Source organism: Cydia strobilella, chromosome Z (genome assembly GCF_947568885.1).
Source record: "Cydia strobilella chromosome Z, ilCydStro3.1, whole genome shotgun sequence".
In the NCBI taxonomy this organism is placed as follows: Eukaryota; Metazoa; Arthropoda; class Insecta; order Lepidoptera; family Tortricidae; genus Cydia; species Cydia strobilella.
Window position 1 is genome coordinate 58,694,848 of NC_086068.1, and position 27,933 is coordinate 58,722,780.

General features: G+C 38.1%; 1 protein-coding gene across 1 annotated transcript; it reads right to left on the reverse strand.

Moving 5' to 3' along the window:
• Positions 1–3,731: 3,731 nt before the first annotated feature.
• LOC134753814 (nucleolar complex protein 4 homolog) lies at positions 3,732–27,933 on the reverse strand. The gene is made up of 11 exons (XM_063689757.1): positions 27,734–27,933; positions 27,558–27,666; positions 24,997–25,202; positions 20,203–20,333; positions 18,124–18,275; positions 17,328–17,525; positions 16,014–16,185; positions 13,756–13,919; positions 7,462–7,549; positions 6,985–7,090; positions 3,732–4,921 (listed from the first exon to the last, which is right to left on the reverse strand). Exons 1-11 carry the CDS (start codon positions 27,875–27,877, stop codon positions 4,787–4,789), a joined length of 1,605 nt encoding a protein of 534 aa, XP_063545827.1. The 5' UTR covers positions 27,878–27,933; the 3' UTR covers positions 3,732–4,786.

The following is a 27,933-nucleotide window of genomic DNA, read 5'->3' on the forward strand; positions in this document are numbered from 1 at the left end:
GACTGCAGATAGCGTTAAAGGGTTAAATGAAATTTGACAGCTGTCTGTGCCATTTCCTATTCTTAGGGCCACTTGCATCATCCAAGGTTAGCCACTCGGAGTTAACACAGGGTTCAATCGTTCTGGTAACTCCGGGTTTAACCGGTTAACCCCGAGTTAGTGGCTAACCCTGGATGGCGCAAGTGGCCCTTAGTATATTTTTGTTCGCTGTAATTGTCAGCTTATTAAAAAAAATACCTTTAAAAGTGCCAAATATACCTATTATGTTTACTTGTGTTGTATAACCACTTAGAAATAGAGAAATAAAAACGATTTTCACATTTTTATAGACTTTTACTTATCATAATAAGAACATGTAAATACAGACACTGAGACACTGGACTACATAGTCTATTCAACGAGGACTGGACCTCAACAATAAACTTTCCAGTCCCGATTTTTTTCTTAACCTTTTTTTTTCAGTGCCTCAATATTGTTGAGATCGTACAAAAATAATCCTCCACTTAAGAAGTAATAACGAATTAACCTTTTGGACGCCAATGACGTATATATCAGCACCTCAGGTCCAACGCCAGACGGATTAATCGGTCACAGACCACAGAGCAACATCGACCTACGTGCATGTGCATAAAGTTCAATTTTAGTTTTGACACTTCGGTGACGACGAGTGACAGCTTGTGTTTGACACGGCGTCGAAAAGGTTATAATATACACAGTTATAGTTAACTAGGTTCTGCCCGCGACATTGTCTTCGTAGAAATATGATGATGGATATAAACTATCCCATCTTTTCGCTGGCCTTGAACTTTCTTAATAACAAATTTCAACTAAATCTGTTTCATTCATTCATAGTACTAGCTCCAAATAATTACTTTTTCTTCTTATTTTCCCCTCAAAACTTATACATGTACAATTGATATCAATAGTTTATAAAATATCGTTGGACCTACTGATTAGTAGATCAGATACAGACATAGGTACAACACCGCACTACAGACAATATCCGCAAATTGACTAACATTGTGTCCATTTTGCGTTTTTTTATCATAACTTACTCTACGGGTAATCTTTTGATCCAATGTAACATTTATTTAACAGCTAAACATCGTCACAACAAGATAGAGCTTAAACCTACGGCACAAATAATTCTCTGACGTAAATCTAACGTAATCACTGACGTAAACATAGTGAAATGTATACGTTTAACAGCTAAATCGTACAGTTACTTTTAGATTTAATAAGTTAAAACAGAAAATTCGAGGAATTAACACGAAATAAAATTGTAATTCGAAATAACAAAATGCGTGTTGCAAACACGTAACTAGAATGTCTAGAAACATCAATTAAGTTAAGGTCAATCAGACACATGGAATACAAATTCACAAAGGTGAATAGGCCATAGAATTCTTACTATGAACTAATGACTATAGACTAAGATTAAGTCCGCAGCAAGCTCGGTTCTCCATACAAACGTAGTTCCGCTCTCATTTTAAAACGACTAGCTAGATTGCTCTGAAACTTTGTACTTACAATAGGATAAGATATCTATGTCTGTAATTAGTTTATGTAGCTTCAGATAACAGTTAAAAGAATACAGCGAATTTAAGTCTTTCTTACAAAACTTTTGTTTGCTTTATTTCGTTTGCTTTTTTTTTGTTGAAATTGAAGCCAAAACTGATGCATTTTTACATAGAAAGTGCCTTTTCTTTTTGTATCTGAAATTTTGTGGAATGCCGGCGCGACAATGAATGTAATGTAAAAACAGTTTTTTCGTAAACTAGGCCACTCGAACATATTGTACACGTGATCACATTTTTGAAGTGATGGCGAGTGTGCTTTGATATAAGATTTTTCTGTTTTATATCTCGATTTACTTATTGTGATAGCTGGTACTGTCGAGATTCTTGTCGCCCTTCGTAAAGTTTTCATTTCCCATACATTCCTTCACATTTTGAATGTTACAATTATTTTTAATGCAGTCTTCATTTAAAAACTAATATAGTAAGAATTATCCGCCTTTAGCGTGGCCATTGAAATTGCTTCTCTTATAGTTTTGGTGCGTTGCGCCTTCCTGCCGTCCTAAAGGCGCAGTGGAGTATTTTCTGCGTTCTTCGTTTCGACAGTTGTTTAGCGGTTATGATAAACACATGTGATGTAGCAACAGCTGATAGGTTTTATAAAAACGCATTGTTTTAAGACTAATACATAGTTGTTTATTAGTGATGCATCGTTTAGAACGCAGCGCAAGTAAGCCCGTTACATAGGCGTAATTAGCTCCATGCATGAATTTATTTTTATTTTTGGATTCATAATTTATATCGTTGGAACACCGGAAATGATAAAAATACTTTTGTAAACCTTAACATTATTTTATTAAAAAATATTTAAAATGTTGAAAATTTTTGAGCGGTTGAAACGCTCATAATTTTTGGCGCGAATTCGACAGAGCGTGATGACGTCACACGTTGGGCGGCCCAACTGACGTTTGCTACTAATGACACTAATCTGTCGAACGCGTGACGTCACGTGGCGTTTCGAGCGTTTCGCTCACTAGCTTTTCGCGGGCAAATTTTTGTACTTTTTATTTATAATTTTGTAATTAAATGGTAATTTAAAAACGGTAATGTATTTGTAACATGATATAACGGTAACAAACATCCGAATAAAACATATTTCGTTCAAATATAAACTTCATGCATGAGGCTAATTGTTATGTTAAGGAACACAGGAGTTGCCCATGTTTTATGGTGTAATAAGACTTTGGATTTAGTATTAACAATATCAACCGCATACACCAGCTATAAGGTATTTGTACACGTTTTTTTAAATAAACTTATTAATTTATAAACGGGAGCTATATAAACTAATTACAGACATATACCCCGTGTATGTGCAAAGTTTCATTACAGTACAACACGTAGTTTTAAAATGAGAACGAAACTCCGTTTGTATGGGAAGGTGTACAGCCAAGCTTGCTGGACTCTTACAACGGCACGCCCTTTTCTGAAAGGTCGTACATATATCCAACTTGCTCGCAGTATAGGTTTATATTATCTACCCCATGAAATCCCCCATAGGCATGTGACCCTCCTATGCCTATGGAGTCATCCGTTTCACTGGGGGAGATATCTTATTCTAATTGTCTTAAGTAATACTAACATTAAGCTAATTTTAAGGTTTAACTTGCGTATATTTAATCACTCGCGCGTTATGTATCGGAGGACCCGAGTCTCCATTTTCAAACACCTAAGTGAATAAAGAGGGGTACTGTCGTAGTAAATTTTGTAGTCACAGTAAATTGTGACGTTTTCAACCAAAAGGTACCACATTGTCGCTTGTCGATAAGGTTGATTTCTAATTGAAGTTATATGGAAATAGGGTTTTACTGACAAGCGACAATAAGTACCCTTTTGGTTGAAAATGGCAAAATTTACTGCCATTTATCGATCGAATAGATTCCAAAAAATCGACGATGTCACAACTTACCTCGGCCTCCCCTACTATAGTTAGTTTTTTTTGCATTAGAAAAAAGGTAAACAATCTTGACGTGTCTTTTTATTGAAAAATATTGAAAAACGCTTTTACAAAAATTATTTTATATTACTTATGAAAGCAAAATAATGTAGAAGATCGTATATGATATAACATATTTGCTAAGACTTATTTTTCAAGTGTTTTTTTTATAAAAAGGCACATCAAGTTTTCTAATGCTAAAAAAACGATATAGATAAATATTTATATAGTTTAAAAACAGCCATAACTCGGAACAAATCATCTTCCTCGCGTTGTCCCAGCTTTTTGCCACGGCAACTAATCTCAAGAATTGACGTAGGCACTAGTTTTTACGAAAGCGACTGCCATCTGACCTTCCAACAGGGTAAACTAGGCCTTACTGGGATTAGTCCCGTCTCATGTTTTCCTTCACAGAAAAGCGACTGGTGAATATCAAATATTTCGTACATAAGTTCCGAAAAACGAATTGGTACGAGCCGGGGTTTGAACCCGCGACCTCCGGATAAAAAGTCGCACGCTCTTACCGCTCGGCCACCAGCGCTTCTTCATAACTCAGGAACAACTATTGATAAACACACAAAAAAACGACCTTAGCTGGATTTGAACCCGGGACCGCTTGTTTCGTGGGATGGGTCACTACTGACTAGGCTGAGAGGAGTAGGATACGTAAGTTAAACCGTAAACTGTGGCGTTATCAATAAAAAGGTACCACTTTGTCGCTTACCATAAAGACGAAATTAGCTTGCATCTTTATACAAATAACCTGTCAGAGCATCCCTATGACAATCATCACATCACATCACAGCGACAATGTACCCTTTTGATTGAGAACATCACAAATAAGCAGGGTTCCAAAGGATAATTATCAATGATAGTTATCTTGATAATTATCGTCATTTTTATGCCTGATAATTATCGATTTGATAATAACCTAAAATTTACGAAATATAATTAGATTGTTAAATGATGGTTATTTATTGGTTATCTTATCTGTATCTTGTATTTCAATTGTTAATAAAAAAAACTAATCAATATTAGGTCAGTTTTTGTTTGTAAATAGCACATAACGCCGCAATCATTATTTTTTACTATCAAATAATTCAAAGAAAATAAATAAAGTGTATCCGGGTAATACCGACATTTCGAAGTAGTCGGAATTACCCGAACACACCTTATAGCACCATCCATACTTGGGATAATTATCAGACTATAATTATCTGGATAATATCGAACCCTGCAAATAAGCTTAATGTTTCATTCCCGATTACAAATTTTAAATGAAGTCGGGGATCCGATGCCAGAAAGCGTTCATTTTCCAGTCCTCTTGATCCCAGTAGCGAGTGGGCGACACCTTCACGAAGTTCATCGCTATTGTCCTGAATCGCTTCTTAATCTCCCCTTCGAATTGCTGTGGCGAAAAAAAAAAACAATTGTACTAATGAATAGAATCAGTAAAGCTACTGTTACACATGCTGATTACTGGCACGAAAGTATGCCACTATTCAGCAATTGCTACTTACATAGTAGCATGTGTGTCTAAACATTGCTAATAATGAGCATGCTTATTTCGAGTTTGCTCAAAAATTGACGGTCGTACGATTTTTGCTTTTGAGCGCGTGTCAACAGTACTAATGAATAGAATCAGTAAAGCTACTGTTACACATGCTGATTACTGGCACGAAAGTATGCCACTATTCAGCAATTGCTACTTACATAGTAGCATGTGTGTCTAAACATTGCTAATAATGAGCATGCTCATTTCGAGTTTGCTCAAAAATTGACGGTCGTACGATTTTTGTCAACAGATTTGCTTATTGAGCATGCTAGCTTCGTTCACAGCAGGTGTACGATTTCGCGCTAAAAATGTCTCGCTGGCGCGATGAAAACAACGTAGAAATTTGTGATTTTATATCGGAACAATGAGTGTCTATAGAATCCGCGCATATCACAATGCAAAAACAATTTGCAAGAAATAATGCATAGCAGAGAACACGCTATCAATTGGCATGTGTATTGAAGTGTTTGCTTTGAGCAGCTTATTCAGGAGCGTAATTAAAATGTAGCATGCTTATTGCTAGCAAATGTAAACAGTTCATAAGCATGCTCATATTAAGCATACTGATAGCACGCTTTTTAGCATGCTATTATAGAGCATGTGTAACAGTAGCTTTTGCGGAAATCCATATTAATTAATACAAAAAAATTTTACTTTGCTAATCCGCGAAAAGATAACATGCTATTTGTGCCATTTTCAATCAAAAGGGTACTTATTGTCGGTTGTCAATAAGGTGCTATTTCCATACAGCTTCAATTTGAAATCAACCTTATTGACAAGCGACAATGTGGTACCTTTTGGTTGAAAATGTCACATTTAGTCAGTCAGTGCTAACCCGTTATACTTAATTGCGTATTTTTAACATGCAATTAATGTTCGCACCCTCCCGCCGCAAAATAAAATAGGGTGTGTGGGAATATTATTATTACCCAACTACCGATATCGATAAAAAATGTTTCTAACTGCAAGGTTGCGACAGTCTTTTTTTTTGCCGCGAAAATTGAATGATGATACACAATATGATGCTAAACCGTTGTATAATGGATTGTAATTGAGGTGTGTCTTTCCAAAAGGGTTTATTTATCTATGAAAAAACCGGCCAAGTGCGAGTTGGACTCGCGCACGAAGGGTTCCGTACCATTACGGAAAAAACAGCAAAAAAAATCACGTTTGTTGTACGGGAGCCCCATTTAAATATTTATATTATTCTGTTTTTAGTATTTGTTGTTATAGCGGCAACAGAAATACATCATCTGTGAAAATTTCAACTGTCTAGCTATCACGGTTCATGAGATACAGCCTGGTGACAGACAGACAGACGGACAACGGAGTCTTAGTAATAGGGTCCCGTTTTTACCCTTTGGGTACGGAACCCTAAAAATCATACAAAAATAAGCCTTGTGAAAAGACACACGATAGGCTTGATGACAAATTTTGATTAATGGTATCAATCGATCAGGTTTGTTTTTGGGATCAAATGTCTATATGGGACCCATTGTATTAAATCAATACAAAAGTCAGAAATGTTAGTCAAAGTCCGACAGTCGTACTTCACTCGCGAAACGCTCCTAACAAAACGATAAGTGAACGTGACGTCACGGTCACTGAGAGCCCATCTTGAATGTATGGAAAATAAGTAAAATTGCGATATTGTCGGTGAAATATTGCGTTTATGCATATAGTTGCAATTCAATCTTTTTTTGGATAAAATGCAAGGAATCGAATGGTATCTTTACTTTATTCCTTTTTAGAAGTTAAATTTTCAAACTATTCGATCCTGTATTTTTTTATTTTCATATATTATTTTAATAATCACATTGTTGTGATAAATTTCTCATTTCCTATGTATTTTTACTAGATTTTGTTATAAAATTCAACATGTGTCATCATCCCTATTGTATTGTGTAATTACGTACCATTTCGTCGGAAAAGGATGGCAGTAGGTCGGGCGGTTGAGCCCCGCTGTCCGCTAGAGCGAGCACCTTAGCTGCGCTTGCGCACACTTCTGGCGTAAAGTGTTGCCTGTACCAAAAATATAATAAATGTGTCGTTCTCAAGTAAAAGGTACCACATTGTCGTTTAACATAAGGGTGAAATTTTCTTGCATCTCTATACGAATAACCTGTCAGAGCGTCCTTGTGGTAAGCGACAATGTGGTACCTTTTACTTGAGAACGACACAAATAAGTAAATCTTATAGGACATTGTTACACAAATTGCCGTTAGTCCTACAGTAAGCTAAAGAAGGCTTGTTGTGGGTACTCAGACAACGATATATCCCTACTAATATTATAAATGCGAAAGTGTGTGTCTGTCGATATTCGGCCGAATACCGAATATTCGGTAAAGTGGCCGAATAGGCTGGAAAGGTTAAATAACAGCTTGTTAACTCACTTTAGCGCGGCGACCTCCCACAGCGAGGACTGTATGGCGTTGGTGGCGTTCGCTCTAGACTCTTCCATCTCGAACGGATCTTGCGGCACTGAAAGAGACCGCATATTAATAATACGGATACCAACTATATCTAAGAGTCCCCGGCAAGCTCGGCCGAATTGCACCTTTTCATGCAAACGTAGTTCCGCTCTCATTTTAAAACTACGTGTTGGATTGTAATGAAATTTTGCCCATACAATGACATGAGGTATATCTAGGTCCGTAATTAGTTTATATAGCCCCAATTTATAAAACAAACTAAATAGAGAAAAATCAAGTTTTTGTATGAAAAACTTAAATTCGCTGTATCTTTTAACTATGGTATCTGAAGCTACATAAACTAATTACAGACATAGATATATCTTATCCTATTGTAAGTACAAAGTTTCAGAGCAATCTAGCTAGTCGTTTTAAAATGAGAGCGGAACTACGTTTGTATGGAGAGCCGAGCTTGCCGGGGTCTCTTAAACTCATTAAAACCCGTTGTATATAATGGGTGTATCAATTTTTTTTGTTGCTGTTCTGTCCCGTCAGCCAGGCGACAATAGGGAATATTACGAGAAACTCTGCGCAGGTGGCGCCATCGCCACTACCACAATATGAGGTTCTATCGCGAAACGAGAAAATCGAAATTTCGGTATTTAACATCTCTGTCAATCTTGCATATTCGAGCGATAAAGAGGCAGATAGCGAAATTTCCGATTCGCGTATCCCGGTGGGTCCTCTGTAAAAAAACACTTACTTGAATTACAACAGCGATATATATATATCTATCTACAAACACACACATGACACACATGTACAAATCCCGTACACCACCAGCTACCTATTCATCCAACTACATTAACAACGACCGATGACACTCGTAAACAGTTACAAACACACGATACGCTAACCGCTTCACTGTAATATTGTAACAATTGTAACATAGTTCTTTATACTATTGCTTTTCATAATTGCTCATCATTTTACATATAACGGGCCAGAAAAGATCAACATGCACTTCGTCAGACCTCCAATACAGGGGCCAAACTGAAAACCAGCGCTGGACTTCCAATTTGATCTTGTGTACTGTTTCATTTCAACTGTGGTTACTCATAGAGTACGTCTGAATGTCTGCCAAATTAAACCAGTTAAATCAGCGCTGGAGTTCAGTCTAGCACAAAATTTGATTATCTATTCTATTAGATTAGACAATAAGTTAGTACTACACTTAAACTAGAACTTTTGTATTGTATTATTGTACTAGCTTTTGCCCGCGACTTCGTGTGCGTGGACTTAGTAACCCCAGCTAGAGTAAGAATAGCGCCTGGAGAAAGTCTTATAGCAATTATTCAATTTGAGCATATTATGCACACAAATTAGCAGACACTTCATTAATTATCTCAATTCCACCCCGCTTTTTACTTTCTTAAGGGATGGTTTTCGGGATAAAAACTATCCTATGTCCTTCTCTGGGACACAACCTATCTCTATGCCAAATTTCATCTAAATCGATTCAGCGGTTTAAGCGTGAAGAGGGAACACACAGACAGACAGACTTTCGCATTTATAATATTAGTATGGATTGCTATATTAGTACTATCATGTTTTGGCAATAAAGTGATTTGGATTTGATGCATCAATGTCATATTTTATTATCTGTGAAAACTTGTCAAAAACCTGTAAAGGTACAGTATGTATAATTTACTCTATGGTTTATTAAAGAGGCTAGTGCTGCACTCTGGTGGCAGAACATTGCAGTAATGCTCCCTACAAGAGATAGTAACGTAAATTTAAGCCGTTTCACAATTAATAAGAGTAGATCGTGCGATTTCTTTATTTGTGAATTAAGTAAGCCAACAATGAATGCCGAAAGGGTGATGTCGTTGTTTTCTGCATTAGATTTGAGTAAATTAAACGAAGAGGAAAATAAATCCATTGAGAATATATGCGCAAAATATCCGGATGTCTTTTTCCTACCAGGTGATAAATTAACCACTACAATGCTTTATAACCAGACGATAGAATTAAAACCGGGTAGTTCACCAGTTTATGTAAAACCTTACAGATTACCTTAGTCGCAAAAGGCTGAAATTGATAGGCAGGAACGTTAGATGATGGATAGTCCGATATTGTTAGTTCCCATAAAATTATATTCCTCGAAACAGAATAAATGGCGCGTGACCACCTCCTGTCTTTTTTAATTCATAATTCGTTTATTGTCTGTAGAACATGGGTATATACAATGATGGAACATAATGATATGGAATCACCATGGTCTTGCCATTAGGCGTACAAACAGTTAAACTTATAACTAACTACTACTACTTAAAACATAAGTCATGCAAATTGCAATATATTTACATATAAGTTAACAAAAGCGGTCTCATATGTAATATCTTCATCATCAGATCAGCTCGATGGTATCATAATATTGCATTCTCACCTGACTTACATGCGTATGCAAATTTTCAGCTTCATCGGAAACCGGGAAGATGGTTAAATTAGTTACCTTAGATTCCACTAAGTTCCATTTCACATCTTCCGGCTCCATCATCAGATCAGTTCGACAGTACCATATTATTGTATTGTCATCAGAACTACATACAGCTGCCAATTTTCATGACGCTACTATCTTTGGAAGACGGTTAAATTAGTTACCTTAGATTCCATTACATAGTTAGTTACATACAGGTTGACCTAATAAAAGTGTATTAAAAACGAGGTATAAGAAGGCCTTGTACCACGTTCTATTAAACGCTTAGTATAGTAGATGGCCAATTATGGAAAGGGCTTAAAAAATTTACAATGAAACAAATATTGACAGTGAAGCTAAATAAACGTGTGTAAAAATATTCTACAAACAATGAGCTACTCACCGTTCTGAACTGGCAATCGAAAGACTTGAAAAAGAAAAAAACTCAATATTAGGAGCCGTCTCGTCTTTGCGTGAACTTGCCTCGCCCGAGGCAACCGTGGCTCAACGGACGAGGCACATGCATATACCAAAGATAGATATAACTCCGTAATAGATGGATACAGTCTAAGGAAAAAACGTACCTCGAAAATCACGAAAATTTGATTCTCGATCATGGCGTCACTACCTTTGGCCTACTCTCGTATAGAGGGCGTTGACGGTTTCGTTTGTTATTTAACAATTTTAACGCATATCAGTGAAAGAACATGGGTCAAAATCATAAAAATAATGAATGCAAATAAAAAAAAATCATTTATCCATGTTTAAATTCATTTTATCGTATTTTTATAAATCTTCATTTTTAGTTTTAAAGTGTGTCGATAGATGGCAGTGAATTTACAGTGGTTACAAAATTTACTATGACAGTACCGCTCTATCTTATTATATCCTCTTTGATAAACTAACCTACTAAACGGATCACATTAAGACAATCGAGATCGCAAACTCAAATATAAAAGTTCAGTCATCAAGGGGTGTTGGAATCTGTTACAGAACAATTCAAGATAGATCCTTGTGGATGTTGATTCTGCCAACCTCTCTAGAAAAGTGTTAGTCTCAGCTTTCCGAGTCCGGTCCGGACACATCCCTACAAACAAATTTCTGTGCATGATGGGTGTTAAATCGTCACCACTGTGTGCAAACTGTCAGAAGACTGATGACTTGTCTCACGTGTTGTTGGAATGCGTCCGGAATTCGGACTTGAGAAAAAGAATTTTTGGTAGTCTGGGCTCCATGCACAATGGACAGATCAATTGTTGGTTGGCAGAGCCTATATCGGACAAAGCAATCAGTGTTTACCACTTTATTGACCTCTCCCTTGAGTAGGGAACTATGATAGCACCGATGAGGCTGACATGTTCACCTAGAGTGTCCAAAGCCTCCATAAAAACCAGCTTAAAAAAATAAAAAAAAAGTTCAGTCTTTCGTCGCTTTATTATGTCAGTAAATGTAGTCAAAACTGAGATGTTATGATCGAAGCCCGGAATTTTCGCTGCAAAACAAAAGACTGTCGCAATCTTGCTAGAGTTAGAAACATTTATTTATCGATATCGATAGTTGTGTAATAGAAGAAAAAGACGGTCAACCAAATAAAAACATTATTTCAAAAATAAGTGAGGTTTGTATAAAATTATAATTATACAAACAGATACAATTAGTATACATAATTTAATAGTATACATAAATGGCTTTATAGTGATAAACGAAACTGTTTACTCTCAGAGAAGTTTGAGAAATTCTTCTTCTTCTTCTTTTAAAATTATGGCTTCAGCCCAGTGGGACTATTTCGCCAGTATCAAGGTATTAAGAGGTTTACAAACGACAAAAATTGTACGGTTGTACAAGACAGTGTACGGTGATTTGTTAGCTCTTGTAAATCGATAGCTAGACTTTACAAAAAGCACGTGGACTACCGGCCGTTGACTCCAAGATGGTGGTTAAACGCGCTTCAAAATTAATTCTCCATTCACTGCACACTACCACATTAGTTTACTGTATAATAAGCTATCGATATTACACTTTAAACAATATTAATGAGCAAAAAACAAAGTAATTAATCACGATGCTAACTATCAAGATGGCGCTCGAACCGGAAGTCGTTTGAGAAATTAATGATAATATATGATTGTCTAATCCTGTAACTGTCACAAACCATATATAATGTCATGTGCTGCTGTGTACTGACGTAGATTTTAATTACATAAAAACCTTGCGTAAATTTTCTTATTCAATATTTTTTTTTAATTGGTGGGCCATTTATTTCTTTCATTACCCAACTTTATAGAGGATACCTACTTAGGTACAAATATAAATTTTAATTCGTGTGAAATTCGGTCCTGTTTAAATCAAACCACATCAAACTAACATTAGAACTTGCCATAAGGTACGTATAGGCAAAGATAGATATAACTCCGTAATAGATGGATACAGTCTAAGGAAAAAACGTGCCTCGATGATCAAGAAAATTTGACTCTCGATCAGAGGGCGCTACTAGCTTTGGCCTACTGTCGTATAGATGGCGTCCACGGTTTCGTTTGTTATTTAACAATTTTTACGCATATCAGTGAAAGAACATGGGTCAAAATCATAAAAATAATTAATGCAAATAAAAAAAATCATTTATCCATATTTAAATACATTTTATCGTATTTTTATAAATCTTCATTTTTAGTATTAAAGTGTTTCGATAGATGGCAGTGAATTTACTGTGGTTACAAAATTTACTATGACTAGTATAAGTATTTTTCTCAAAAATGGACGGCAAAGTCGACGTTGCCGGTTAAAAATTAGGTCGCGAAGTGCGTAGTTTATGGTCAGTCAAAAAATTAAAAAGTTAAAAACATTGCAGTCTCGATTTCGGGACTGCAATGTTGCATACAAATTTCATTATTTGTCGAGTTCCAAACTTTTTAAAAGTTGAAGTGGTCATATCAAATGAAGGCATAGGTCCATTAAACAGCCAAACAGACGATCAGTACTTATTATTATAATGTTGGTACTGCGACTATTTAGCTGTCTCAAATAGGTTGGCGTATTTTCGGCAGAAAAATACACTTCGTTTTTCAATTAAAAATAAAATAAAAAGGCGGCAAAGCAAATCTTCTGTGAAAATATATACGTAAGAACGTTGCTTCTGTAAAATATTTATGTTATATTTGTATTTATTGCGCCATTTTTGAGAAAAGCACTATATATGACTCGGCTGCAAGGCTACTTGCTGGCTTCGGATTCAATTAAACGGACTCCCAAGGTCGTCCGTTTAAAACGAATCCTCAGCCAGCAAGTAGCTACTTCCGAGCCTCGACAATAATGTACTATTAATACTATTATGCTCTAGTATAAGTTACTCTATGGTATAGGTAACAGCATATCGTAAAATATGCCAATAATTATAACATTCCGTACTCATTTTAAAAGATCATATCATAGATCATATGTCCCTGCAGTAACCGCAGGGTTTACGCCGTTTTATAAACCGCGCAATGAACCCAGCAATAATTAGTTTTAAAACTTCGTATAATTTTAAACCAGATAGAGTTGAGATGTTACTATAAATTTGTCGTAATAGTAATAAACACTACATGTTTAATTAAATAAATTCAATAGAAAGTAACTACGTAGCTTGTAACTATCGTAAAAATTGCCGGTGTGGCAACCAACTGGCTAGCTTATCTACCGTGAACGGGAGGCGATTCGTAGGTATGAATCCGAGCTCGCGCGGAGAGTTCCATAGGCCTGGTCAGACGGGCGAGCCGTTTGGCGAACGACATAAGGTCTTATATAGGTATGTTACTCACGTATAGCGGGCTGGTCGTTCTTCAGCATTCTCTTGAGCCCCGGGTGCCTGTACACCATGTTGGCGATCAGTCGCAGCAGTTCCTGCGCGTCCTCAGGGGAGGCGACCAGCGCCAGGCGGGCGAGCCGTTTGGCGAACGACGCTATTATGGTCTCGGGGACGCGGCTGGAACAATAGGGAGTATTACCACGCGGACATGCTATACATCAATAAAAACCGGCCAAGTGAGAGTCGGACTAGCGCACGAAGGGTTCCGTACCAATAGAATAGAATAGAATAGAATAGAAATCATTTATTCAGACAACGCATCAATACAACACATATATAGCAAATACAAGACAAAGATAAACGAAACAGTAGAAATAGAGATGTGAAACCGAAATGGTCTCCACTCAGCAATGGTTTTCTGTGGAGCCAGCGGAGTGTGCGGGACAGCATAGTTCGGGACGGGACACGTTGTGAACGACGTGACATAATAACATAGAGTACTAGTAATATAAATATATACATCTAATTTATATATATATATACAAATATACATAACTTAACTGGTGAATAACTAAAGAACAGAACAGAATAGGTAATAATGACGATGACGGGATCCGGATTTTTTAAATATTTAGCTTATAGCAATACGGAAAAAACAGCAAAAAAATCACGTTTGTTGTATGGGAGCCCCATTTAAATATTTATATTATTCTGTTTTTAGTATTTGTTGTTATAGCGGCAACAGAAATACATCATCTGTGAAAATTTCAACTGTCTAGCTATCACGGTTCATGAGATACAGCCTGGTGACAGACAGACAGACAGACGGACAGCGGAGTCTTAGTAATAGGGTCCCGTTTTTACCCTTTGGGTACGGAACCCTAAAAATCACTTGCGTTTCTATGTGTGAACGGCACGTCTGTACACGCGGCATGCGTCATTGTGTGAGTAAGTTACTTAAAAACAGTACTGAGCGGCCGGCAAACGGCCGTCAATCTGGTGTCGCGGGGCGAGGTCATTCGAGTCGGGTGTATGATAATACTATTACTTATTCTGTGGTATTACTGCGATGTTCTGCCGCCAGAGTGCAGCACTCGTGCATATGCTAAACCATATAGTAACATATGGGGCATTTTCTATGAAACGGGACCTTATTGCCGATGGCGCTTACGCCGCACAGCGTCGCACGGCATTGTATTTATATCGGAGCATCGTTAATAATGGCGTAAGCGCCATCGACAATAAGGTCCCTTTTTATATAAAATACCACTATGCCTTAAACAGTTTTTTGACAAGTTTTCACTACGCGAAAATCGAAATTTCGTTATCTGCCTCTCTATCGATCGAATATGCAAGTGATGGAGAGGCAGAAACCGAACTTTAGATATTCGTGTATCGCGGTAGGCCCTCCGATTGTTCTAGTGACTCCCTCTACGCAGAGTTTAACATGCCGTACAGACGGTCTTAATGTCCGGGAAGTCGCTACGCTACCTTATTGTATTAATATAGTCTATATACTTACGTGGAACTTAAAAAAACGTCGGCGATGTGTATGAGGCGCCTCTTGGAGCGAATAGCGAACATGTCCGGTTCGAACATGCCGTAGAGACGGTCGTATATGTCCGGGAAGTCGCTACGCTACTTTATTGTATAGTCTATATACTTACGTGGAACTTAGAAACACGTCGGTGATGTGTATGAGACGCCTCTTGCACCGTGTGGCGAACATGTCCGGTTCGAACATGCCGTACAGCCGGTCGTATATGTCCGGGAAGTCGCTACGCTACCTTATTGTATTAGTATAGTCTATATACTTACGTGGAACTTAGAAACACGTCGGTGATGTGTATGAGGCGCCTCTTGGAGCGAATGGCGAACATGTCCGGTTCGAACATGCCGTACAGACGGTCGTATATGTCCGGGAAGTCGCTACGCTACCTTATTGTATTAGTATAGTCTATATACTTACGTGGAACTTAGAAACACGTCGGTGATGTGTATGAGACGCCTCTTGGACCGCGTGGCGAACATGTCCGGTTCGAACATGCCGTACAGCCGGTCGTATATGTCCGGGAAGTCGCTACGCTACCTTATTGTATTAGTATAGTCTATATACTTACGTGGAACTTAGAAACACGTCGGTGATGTGTATGAGGCGCCTCTTGGAGCGAGTGGCGAACATGTCCGGTTCGAACATGCCGTACAGAAGGTCGTATATGTCCGGGAAGTCGCTACGCTACCTTATTGTATTAGTATAGTCTATATACTTACGTGGAACTTAGAAACACGTCGGTGATGTGTATGAGACGCCTCTTGGACCGCGTGGCGAACATGTCCGGTTCGAACATGCCGTACAGCCGGTCGTATATGTCCGGGAAGTCGATGTCGTGTTCGATGACCAACTCCATGACGCCGCGGAGGGCTATCATGCCTATAGCGGAGCCTGAGGAAATAGGGTTGTATTAATTTTGGAAATAAAATCGCTCGATTAAACTTTTGTCAATAATCTGAAAAAAAGCGGCCAAGTGCGAGTCGGACTCACACACGAAGGGTTTCGTACCATTAACTATAAAAACGGTCACCCATCCAAGTACTGACCCCGCCCGACGTTGCTTAACTTCGGTCAAAAATCACGTTTGTTGTATGGGAGCCACACTTAAATCTCTATTTTATTCTGTTTTTAGTATTTGTTGTTATAGCGGCAACCGAAATACATCATCTGTGAAAATTTGAGCTGTCTAGCTATCACAGATCATGAGATACAGCCTGGTGACAGACGGACAGCGGAGTCTTAGTAATATGGTCCCGTTTTTACACTTTGGGTACGGAACCCTAAAATAAGCGAAATTCATTTATACATATAAGATATCCTTGAATTTTAGGAAAGCTATCCTTCCTAAAATTTTACTAGTGGGATATTAACGAATCGTGTAACCAGCAGCGGCACTCATGGTTAAATATGTACGACTGGCTCACTGTACAACAATACCATGGTTTGCAATAAAGATTTACTTACTTACCGCAATCCAAACTGTCGCACAAGAAGTAGGTAGCTAGCACCAAAGATAGATATAACTCCGTAATAGATGGATACAGTTTAAGGAAAAAACGTGCCTCGAAAATGACGACAATTTGATTCTCGATTAGATGTCGCTACTACCTTTGTCCTACTCTCGTATAGAGGGCGTTGACGGTTTCGTTTGTTATTTAACAATTTTATCGCATATCAGTGAAAGAACATAGGTAAAAAAATAATAATAATTTATGCAAATAAAAAAAATCATTTATCCATATTTAAATACATTTTATCGTATTTTTATAAATCTTCATTTTAGTTTGAAAGTTTGTCGATAGATGGCAGTGAATTTACTGTGGTTACAAAATTTACTATGACAGTACCGCTCTATAATATTATATCCTCTTTGCTAGCACTGGCTTGGTTAATTACGGCATGATACGGTCGACCAGCACGACTAGAGCCCTGCGGTGGTTCTTCTTGTTGGCCCGGAGAGGCATTTGCATGTAAAAGCCCCAGAAACCCATGGTTAACTGTGTACAACTGGCTCACTGTAGAACAGTACTTACCGCAATCCAGACTGTCGCACAAGAAGTCGGTAACTAGCACTGGCTTGGTTAAATACGGCATGATACGGTCAACCAGCACGACTAGAGCCCTGCGGTGGTTCGTCTCGTTGGCCCGGAGTGGCCATTGCATGCAGAAGCCCCAACAGCGGTTGATGTTCTTCTTGCATATATCTGGGTCGAAGATGTCGGACACCATTCCTATAGAAAATAAAGTCAATTATATAACTAATCCATACTTATTATTTATTATTATAAATGCGAAAGTCTGTCCGTCTGTCTATCTATCTGTACTACTTCTACTATACTTCTTAACGCTTAAACCGCTGAACTGATTTAGTTGAAATTTGGCATTCCGGAGAAGGACATAGGATAGTTTTTATCCCGAAAATCATCCCTTAAGAGGGTCAAAAACGGGGTAGAATTGAGATAATTAATGTAATGCCTGATAATTTGTGTGAACAATTAAGCATATCGTCAGGTGACAAGCAAAACTCACTAATTACTGAAAAATAAAATACTATCTATCTATCTATATAAGCCCTTTATCCTGAACTCAGATTTTTCTTCCTTTCTTTGGTAGTTTTCTATTTTTGTTATAATATGTCTCTAAGTTCAGTGTGCCTCCTGGCAAAGGCCTCCTCTAACTCCTTAAAATAAAATACAATACAATATAAAAATCCGACGTCAGCGACCGATGTCAGCGTAGGGGGGAATCAAGCTTAATAAACACACAAATAAAATGCTCACACCATGGGTAGAGTAGTAGAGTCAGAGGTATAGTTAGTAATAAACTTACGGTCTCTCCGAATAAGATAGCTGTCCGCGGTATAAACCTTCTTGTCGTAGTACCTCTCGGGCTGTTGCGGGCGCTCGTTCTGGTTCAGACCTGGTTTCATTATCATGTCGAATAGCTCCAGATAATTTTGCACGTATATGTCACTCGGAGACCTATGGATGAGAGAAAATACCACTTTGTAACTTGGCTGTATTTTTATATTGCATACAGGTTAACAATAGTTATTTGTGCAACAAGAGAGGAAAGTTGGTTTTTCTTTCTTGTTTATTTTGAGTCCCGAGAAAGCGAAAGATTCTACAAATGAATTCTAAATTAGAATCTTGAGCGTAGCGAGGGACCCAAAAACACGAGATGTAAAATAACTTTGCTCTCGTGTTGCACATATGATTTTTCACCTAAGTGGTGAGAACATATTAAAGGTTAAAATGTATTTCGAGTTACACAGAATAATACAGAGAAAAAAAAGAATCTGTAATAGAAGTATGAAGTGGCAGTTCATGGCCTTCACTAAATTAAAAAGCTACTTTGTACGAAAGCCTACGAAAGTAGGCTTGTTCGAGCTGCTGAGGTGAAAAATACATTTTATATATTTTTGAATATTCTTACATACAGTATTTTAGGTAGTGTCCGACTGAAGATACGGTTTCGGTTTCGGTCAGTTTCGGCCAAAAAATCATGTTTCGGTTTCGGCCAAAAAACGGCCTGACCTTTCGGCCGGACCGAAACTTTCTAAAACGTACTTCGGGTCGCGTACGTCTAACTTCGGGTGCACTCGGCACAACCGGCAATATGGCGTAGCATAGAAAAATATGCTTGCTTAAAATTTATTGAAAAAAATTTAGTAACTGTAGTAAACTTTATTTTTTACAACCTTCATGATTTTAAGGTGTGACATTGTTAATATGCGTATAACATTTTATGGTTTCATGACATTTTTTCCACGATTTTAACAGGTCTAAATAAGTTTCTGTTTCGGTTTCGGCCGAAACTAGAGCCTAAGCCGAACCTTCGGTTTCGGCAAAAATACATGTTTCGGTCGGACTCTAATTTTAGGTAAATACCATAAAGCCAGGGTTTTAAGTGACACAGGTGGCCGTAACCATGGCAACGAGTGACGAGAAATGTTGATTCAGCCAGACACTTGTTATACTTCAAATCGGCTAGCACTTTGACCGCGTTCTGCTGTAAATCACGGTACTCTGCAAAGGACTCGACGTATCGGATGAAGACGCTCTGGGACTGCTAAGAGTCCAGTATGACTTGTAAGTTGTATGTAGCCGTGTGTTCACCTCTCCTGCCGTCTATATGTGCCCTGTATGTAAGACTCACTTGTTATACTTCAAATCGGCTAGCACTTTGACCGCGTTCTGCTGTAAATCACGGTACTCTGCAAAGGACTCGACGTATCGGATGAAGACGCTCTGGGACTGCTAAGAGTCCAGTATGACTTTTAAGTTGTATGTAGCCGTGTGTTCACCTCTCCTGCCGTCTATATGTGCCCTGTATGTAAGACTCACTTGTTATACTTCAAATCGGCGAGCACTTTGAGCGCGTTCTGCTGAAAATGACGGTACTCTGCAAAGGACTCGACGTATCGGATGAAGACGCTCTGGGACTGCTAAGAGTCCAGTATGACTTTTAAGTTGTATGTAGCCGTGTGTTCACCTCTCCTGCCGTCTATATGTGCCCTGTATGTAAGACTCACTTGTTATACTTCAAATCGGCGAGCACTTTGACCGCGTTCTGCTGAAAATCGCGGTACTCTGCAAAGGATTGACGTATCGGATGAAGACGCTCTGGGACTGCTAAGAGTCCAGTATGACTTTTAAGTTGTATGTAGCCGTGTGTTCACCTCTCCTGCCGTCTATATGTGCCCTGTATGTAAGACTCACTTGTTATACTTTCAATCGGTGAGCACTGAGCGCGTTCTGCTAAAAATCACGATACTCGACGAAGGACTCGCTGTAGAGACGCTCTGCGACTGTTTAAGAGTCCAGTATGGCTTCTAAGTTGTATGTAGCCGTGTGTTCACCTCTCCTGCCGCCTGTGTATTCCCTGTATGTAGTATGTATGACTCACATGTTATACTTCAAATCGGCGAGCACTTTGAGCGCGTTCTGCTGAAAATCACGGTACTCGGCAAAGAACTCGAGGTATCGGATGAAGACGCTCTGGGACTGCTTAGGGTCGAGGATCACTTCGAAGATACTCTGGAAAGGACGGTAGCGATGAGAACACAACTTGATTTCAACCCCCGACGGAAAAAAAGGACATACACTACGGACAAATATTTAAATAGGGTATTCCACACTTTTATTAAGGTATCAGTCGATCAGGTTTGTTTTGAGTATCAAATGTTTGTATGGGACCCACTGTCTAAAAGCAATACAAAAGTCACAAATGATGGTCAAAGTCTCGCACTTTACTGACGAAACGCTTCTAACAAATTGGCATTACATCGTGACGCTCGTCGTTTAGAAGCCGTGGAAAACAAGGGAATTGCGATTTTGTCGGTGAAATATTGCGTTTATGTATATTGTTGCTATATAATATATTTTTTAATAAAATGTAAAGAATCGAATGGTACCTTTATTGTTTTCCTATTTGAAAGTTAATTTTTTTTTCTAACAAAGCTTGTATTTATTTATTATTCCCATATCTTTTTTAAGTTTCCAATTTTTTGTGATAAATTGCTCATTTTCTATCTATTTAACTAGATTTAGTTATAAAATTCAACTTGTGGAAATAAAGGACCGAGAGGAAAATAGGGACTATGTTTGTATGGAGAACAGGTCGTGCCCTTTCCTCTTAACAGTTGTATCTGTGTTTGTATGTGGCTTTGTAGCTCCAAAACATCTGATCGGTGGAGAAATTAAGAGCAGTTTCGATTAAGAATTAGCTCCATGCATGAATTTATTTTTATTTTTGGATTCATAATTTATATCGTTGGAACACCGGAAATGATAAAAATACTTTTGTAAACCTTAACATTATTTTATTAAAAAAAATTTAAAATGTTGAAAATTTTTGAGCGGTTGAAACGCTCATAATTTTTGGCGCGAATTCGACAGAGCGTGATGACGTCACACGTTGGGCGGCCCAACTGACGTTTGCTACTAATGACACTAATCTGTCGAACGCGTGACGTCACGTGGCGTTTCGAGCGCTTCGCTCACTAGCTTTTCGCGGGCAAATTTTTGTACTTTTTATTTATAATTTTAAGTAATTAAATGGTAATTTAAAAACGGAAATGCATTTGTAACATTATATAACGGTAACAAACATCCGAATAAAACATATTTCGTTCAAATATAATCTTCATGCATGAGGCTAATTGGTGGTACGGTCGCGTTCGCGAACATAATCACAAGCTAAGGTTCCAAAAATATATCTACACGGTCTTAATGTCAGTCAGTTGACCTAGGTTGGCCCTAGCTATGTATACATTGACATCTTTTTTTGTGAAATTTGTTTTATTTTTTTATTTTATTTTTACTAGCCTAATTTAGTGTCCCACTGCTGGGCAAAGGCCTCCCCTCATTTCCTCCACTCGACCCTGTCGTTTGTAGTGTCCCGCCAATCCGGATAAAATGCGTCTAAGTCGTCCCGCCATCTCTTTTTCGGCCTGCCTGCACCCCGGCCAGCACCATCTATGGTGTTCCGTGGGTCCCACTCGGTAACCATTTTGGCCCACCTTTCAGGGTGCATGCGGCAGACATGCCCAGCCCCATGTTTTATTTATTTATTTTATATTCTAGTATTTGATTTCGGTCCTAATGTTTAGTTGACGATCTTTTAGTGAAAGCCTTTGTTTTATCCCTTTTTGTAAGACACTGTGCCTTTTTCTTTAAGAAATAAATATATCTAATCTAATCTAATCAGTCCATACATTGTGTAAGACGTATGGCCATTGGCCGACTATTTTCGACAAAGGGGAACGTATGTTAATGGCTACTCCTGCCATTAGCCTACTTATTATTATACGACATCAATAAATTAAAATAATAACTATTAATAATAAAATTTCAAATCAATTCAATTAATCATTTACCAATATAATTATTTTTGACGATATATTCTTAGATTTAGTTTTAAGATTTGCGGTCATTTATTTTATTTTAATTTAAATTTACTACTAATAAGTAAATGTAATTAGCCTAGAATAATATTACTATTGTGTGCCCTTACAAGGTGTCATGATCTGACATTATATTATGTAACACCTATTATGTATAATATTGTCTTCGGTTACCGCGATAGTTACTCATGAAATAAAACTATGAAAACGGATTATATCGCGTATATTGAATTTATAATACATCCCGTCGTTTCGAACCCTTTACAGCGTTCGTGGTCAACGGGTGACTGAGGAAAAATTACAAAGTGCAAAAATACCCACATACTAAAATAATGAACAATCATAAGACTGTAAACTTTAAGGCTGGTTGTACATGCAAAAACCGGTTCATAAGGCTAGTTATACACTACAATTATTTTCAAGTAAAGATATATATATATATATATACGCGTTAAAAAAAAAGAGATATATATATATATATATACGCGATAAAAAATAAAATAAAAAACTTATTATGTACATGACAATACAATAAATAAATGATGATATCCTCTAAGTATCAACAAGTACGGCTAAAGGAGGGTACAGAAGTCGTAGCACGGTACGCTTATCAGGTATGTCTGTCACGTTCTAACAAGTATGTGAGTGCGAAAGTGACGGACTTAGTGATAGGGGAAACCATGCTGCGCGGGCGGGTCAAAGGGGAGGGGTGTTATTAAACGCATGTCAGTTGGATTGGATGCAGGTCGATATGCATGCAATCAATATATCTGGGACACGCAGTCGTATTTCAAACTGCAACAACGAGCGGTGGGAGGTAAAAGGGGAAGGGTGAAACAGTGGGCTGGTAAATAGGGAGGGGGTGATAGACACAAGCGAACCGCCCCGGCTTCGCACGGGTGCAATGCTATTGTATTATACATATTAACCTTCCTATTGCATCACTATTTAAAAAATCCGGCTTAGTGCGAGTCGGACACACGCATGAAGGGTTCCGTAACATTACGGAAAAAAACAGCAAAAATAATTATGTTTGTTGTATGGGAGCCCCATTTAAATATTTATATTATTCTGTTTTTAGTATTTGTTGTTATAACGGCAACAGAAATACATCATTGTGAAAATTTCAACTGTCTAGCTATCACGGTTCATGGGATACAGCCTGGTGACAGACAGACGGACGGACAGACGGACAGCGGAGTCTCAGTAATAGGGTCCCGTTATTACCCTTTGGGTACGGAACCCTAAAAACCGCATCAAAATCCGTTGCGTAGTTTTAAAGATCTAAGCAAACATAGGGACAGATAGACAGCAGGAAGCGACTTTTTGCCTCCACTATTTGCCTCCAGTTTATGTGGTGTTAAATTTGGTGTTTCACCAGGGCTGCAAAACTTGTTCACTTCAAACCCTCGCAACGCTCAAGATTCAACAGTTTCATGTTAAAAGAATGAGATAGTTAGTTACAAAGATTGAAATGTCAGAAAATATTGTAACATACAGTATATTTTTTATTTTGAAAATATTTAGCAAAAAAAACGGCCAAGTGAGAGTCGGACTCGCCCACCGAGGGCTCCGTACTTTTTAGTATTTGTTGTTATAGCGGCAACAGAAATACATTATCTGTGAAAATTTCAACTGTCTAGCTATCACGGTTCATGAGATACAGCCTGGTGACAGACGGACATCGGAGTCTTAGTAATAGGGTCCCGTTTTTACCGTTTGGGTACGGAACCCTAAAAACAACTAGCAAAATAAATGTCAAATGATTTTATATACCTATAAATCCGGGTTAGAAGCCGTGCTCTTATCGTTAATAATTCGCGTAGCTCATACATTAAAATTATATAAAATCGCACTGCAATGCAAAGCAATAAAATAACTCGCTTCATCAATATTCGCAAGAGCCGACAGTTAGCAGTAGCAGCAGTTTCAAGTGTATTTTGATTGGGATTAATTTAAAAAATCTATAAAATTCTTCACTTATAAATGTCGGTATTTCGCCATCGCCTCCTACCTATGATGCCACCTGGTCGGTGATAAGGACAAAGCATGACACTATTTTCTTTCTCCTATTATAGGAATCGCAATAAGACTATCTTTTTAATACAGTTGCTCAAAAAGTGGTACTTTTTGTGGCTGCGTAGCGTGCGAGAAGCTCAATTTCTCGAACTAGTGCTTTTTACTTTTTAGTTCCAAACTATACTTTCGAAACGCAGTTAAAATGTAATTTAGCTTGAGCAGGTACTGGGGCCTCACTCGTTACTCCTCGGTGTCGTTGAGCAACCCGCGCCGGGCCCGCGGCGGCCGCGGCCGGGGCGCGCACGAGTATGAAGGTATCGCGGGCTGCGGCAGCTCAAGTATCAAGGGCTGTATAGGTACTTTTGGTTTTGGTTTGGTTTGGTGGTATGATTCTACTAATGATATATTAATTTATTATTTTTTCGCAATTGTATTAAAAAACGTCGTTTACAACACGTGTGAAATGTCTTTTCACACTAGTTGTAAAATGTACTATTCTCTATCAAAGAGTGTCAGGCCGTTGATGTTATCAATATTCGCATGAGCCGAAAGTTAGCAGCAGTTTCAAGTGTCTTTTGATTGGGATTAATGCGGGGTGGCTCTGTGTGGTATATGTACATATATACAATGACCTAGATTATGCTTACTTAGGTATAGGGTAGTTGTAGTTTGTTAGTCTTTAATTAAACCTCCTACGAATCGCATCTAGTCTTCGTACTTACTACGGATACTAGACTTCCTCCATCCTATGTTCCTTGATTTTATAACTAACTTACCTTGAGACGCCATTCCGGAAAGCACATAATCCCATGTATGGACAGTGTCGGATTCTCCCCCTCAACGGCCAGCATCTTCAAGCAGGAAGAAAGTGCTTGCTTGCGTGAGCTCTCTTCGCCGCGGCTCATGCAGTCCAGCACACGATTAAACGCCAGGTGGTAGTTCTCACGAAGCCAACGCACGTGAATGAGACCCGGGTTTCCTCCTGTGTATAGTCACAGAATAAATAATCAGAGGCGTAACTAGGGGGGGGGGGGCAGAGGGGGCAAGTGCCCCGGGCGCCATCCTATGGGTGGCGCCAAAATGCCGGGATAATGCGAGAATGATGACGAAATTAAAAAGTTCAAGCTACAATAACATTTGTTTTTGTTAAAAGTTCAATAATATTTAAAATTAACAAAATCCAAAAGGGTTGAGATAAATATTCCCTTTCTCCCATATTCCCCTGAAGGTAGATGATGATGGTGACGGAGTAATCTCAAAACGCAAAGCGCAAAACGTTCAAGTTAATAAACAAGACCAAGTGCGGGTAGTTCGAAAAACTCGCGCGCCTAAAAGATGTTGATGTCAACTTTAGCCAGTCTTCTCCGAGACCACGGGGACAACGTCGTCCTCGAAACGTCGGAGTTAAATTTAAAACTTATGTTACGCGATTAAGTACTACCATACTAACAGAAGAATATCACCATGCTACTAAACTAAAAAAACACAAAAGATGTACAAAACTAAGAAGTCTACAGAACCAAAACAAATATTGTATACCCAAATATAACAACATATATGGCACTAGGCTGTACACATATATATTACCTAAAATATTGAATGATCTGCCAGAAGTTGTTTGTGCTAAATATTTAAATGGTAAACATATAAAAAAAGTCGTTAAAATGCACTTAATAAAAACTAACGACTCAAGCTATGTATACTAAGAATCATACTTATGATAAGATATAAGATTATAATATTGTTTTTCTTTATGTTATTCTCGAACTCCCCATCGGCACACAAACCTCCATAAGGTTTTGACTACGATGGGTCTTGTAATAATCTAACAAACTGTAATTTGTTTCCTTATTCAATAAATTTAAAAATAAAGCCTTTGTTGTGAATAATAAGGAATAATCTCAGACTGAACCTGTCCTGCGGGCCTAAGAAATAAGATCTCACTTTCCTTGGTTCTCATCATGACCACCACTTTCTAACAACTAAGTGTGTGAGACATGACATGCTTAATAATAAAATGTTTATTGCAAAATATACATATAAAATACAATTTACAATTTTAGTTTCAGTTCTATTCCAGTTTTCCAAAGTTTCAAACTTAATGCGCTACCTTTAGATGTTGATTTAGAATAACAAAATAAATAAACCCGGTCAAGTGCGAGTCGGACTCGCGCACGAAGGGTTCCGTACCATTACGCAAAAAACGTCAAAAAAAATCACGTTTGTTGTATGGGAGCCTTTTATTCTGTTTATTGTTGTTATAGCGGCAACAGAAATACATCATCTGTGTAAATTTCAACTGTCCAGCTATCACGGTTGATGAGATACAGCCTGGTGACAGACGGACAGACACAGACAGACAGACAGCGGAGTCTTAGTAATAGGGTCCCGTTTGTAGTATATTCATAAATATGTATGGTGTGGGTAGATTATTAAAAATAATAAATCAGTCTATACCTAGCTGTCTTTATCTTTACTTCATGGTGGCAGGGATTCTAAAAAATGAGTTTTTTACTCCACCCTTACTCACACTTCACTAATTTCTTAGAAGAGTGAGACAGCACAATACGGTATGAGCAAACAAGTAAGATAGGTAAATAAAATCAATGCAGATTTCTATCCCAGACTGCCTGGGTTGGAAAGAGATGGTATGATAATCAATAGTGCACCCACTCATGTCCTGTATGACCTAGAATTCCTAGAAACAACTCTGGCAATGAGTCAATAATCGAGCCATACTTTTTAAAGGAGGAAAAGCAGTTACACATATTGTTTTACCAGGGATGTAAAAAACCGGAGAAGTGCGAGTCGGACTCGCCTATCGAGGGTACCTTTGTAGTATTTGTTGTTATAGCGGCAACAGGAATACAAAATCTGTGAAAATTTCAACTGTCTAGCTATCACGGTTCTTGAGATACAGCCCGGTGACAGACAGACAGACAGACGGACAGAGGAGTCTTAGTAGTAGGGTCCTGTTTTTACCTTTTGGGTACGGAACCCCAAAAAAGGAATAACTAATCACAAAAATGTGTGCCCTAAAACCGCAAAATGTCTTAATAAAAGTTACATTTTATTGCACTCCTTTAAAACATTAATATCTCCATATGTAACATTTGAAACAAGACAGTGCTCCTTTACTAAACAAATTTGTAACCTATAAAGAGTACAACAGGTAGATGCAAGTCTAGATGTCAGAATGCAACAGCATGAGAAAATCAATACAGCTAGCCTAGACGACCTAGATGTTTATTAAAAAAAATAATGCCGGGGAGAATCAATAACTGAAGGATAAATAACCTAACCTTCAAGTGGCCTTGACTATAAAAAAAAAACTTACCGTCCGGCCCTGTGCCTTTGCCTTGTTCATACATTTCACCGCGCTTTAGCAACGACGTGAAGATTAATTCTACAGTTAACAGGAGCGGTGTATAATTCTTCTCATCTTTCTGAAATAAAATAACACATTACAGAACCAATCTAAGCTAAAATAAAGAACAAACCCACTTTACATACGTTAAACATCTCCAAAACTTCACATAAAACATTCGCATTTTTCTTGGAATCGAGGATGAGTTCCGCTTTAGCGAATAGCTCGTTCGGCACTTTCCTCGGCTTCTGAGGCCGACTGTTAAAGTGGCAGATGACTACAGGACGCATCTCGGAGCCAGTCGAAAACAGAATGACCGGTTATCTGGTTATTTGCCGACAACAGT

What these genes read in the sequence shown, in the direction of transcription:
- LOC134753814 (XM_063689757.1), bottom strand. Translation starts at nt 27,877, where the DNA reads ATGCGTCCTGTAGTCATCTGCCACTTTAACAGTCGGCCTCAGAAGCCG. An exon ending in GAACGACCAGCCCGCTATAC is followed by an intron (nt 7,550 to 13,755) that starts GTGAGTAACATA and finishes GGTCTCTTTCAG; the next exon opens with TGCCGCAAGATCCGTTCGAG. An exon ending in CATCCTTTTCCGACGAAATG is followed by an intron (nt 4,922 to 6,984) that starts GTACGTAATTAC and finishes TTTTCGCCACAG; the next exon opens with CAATTCGAAGGGGAGATTAA.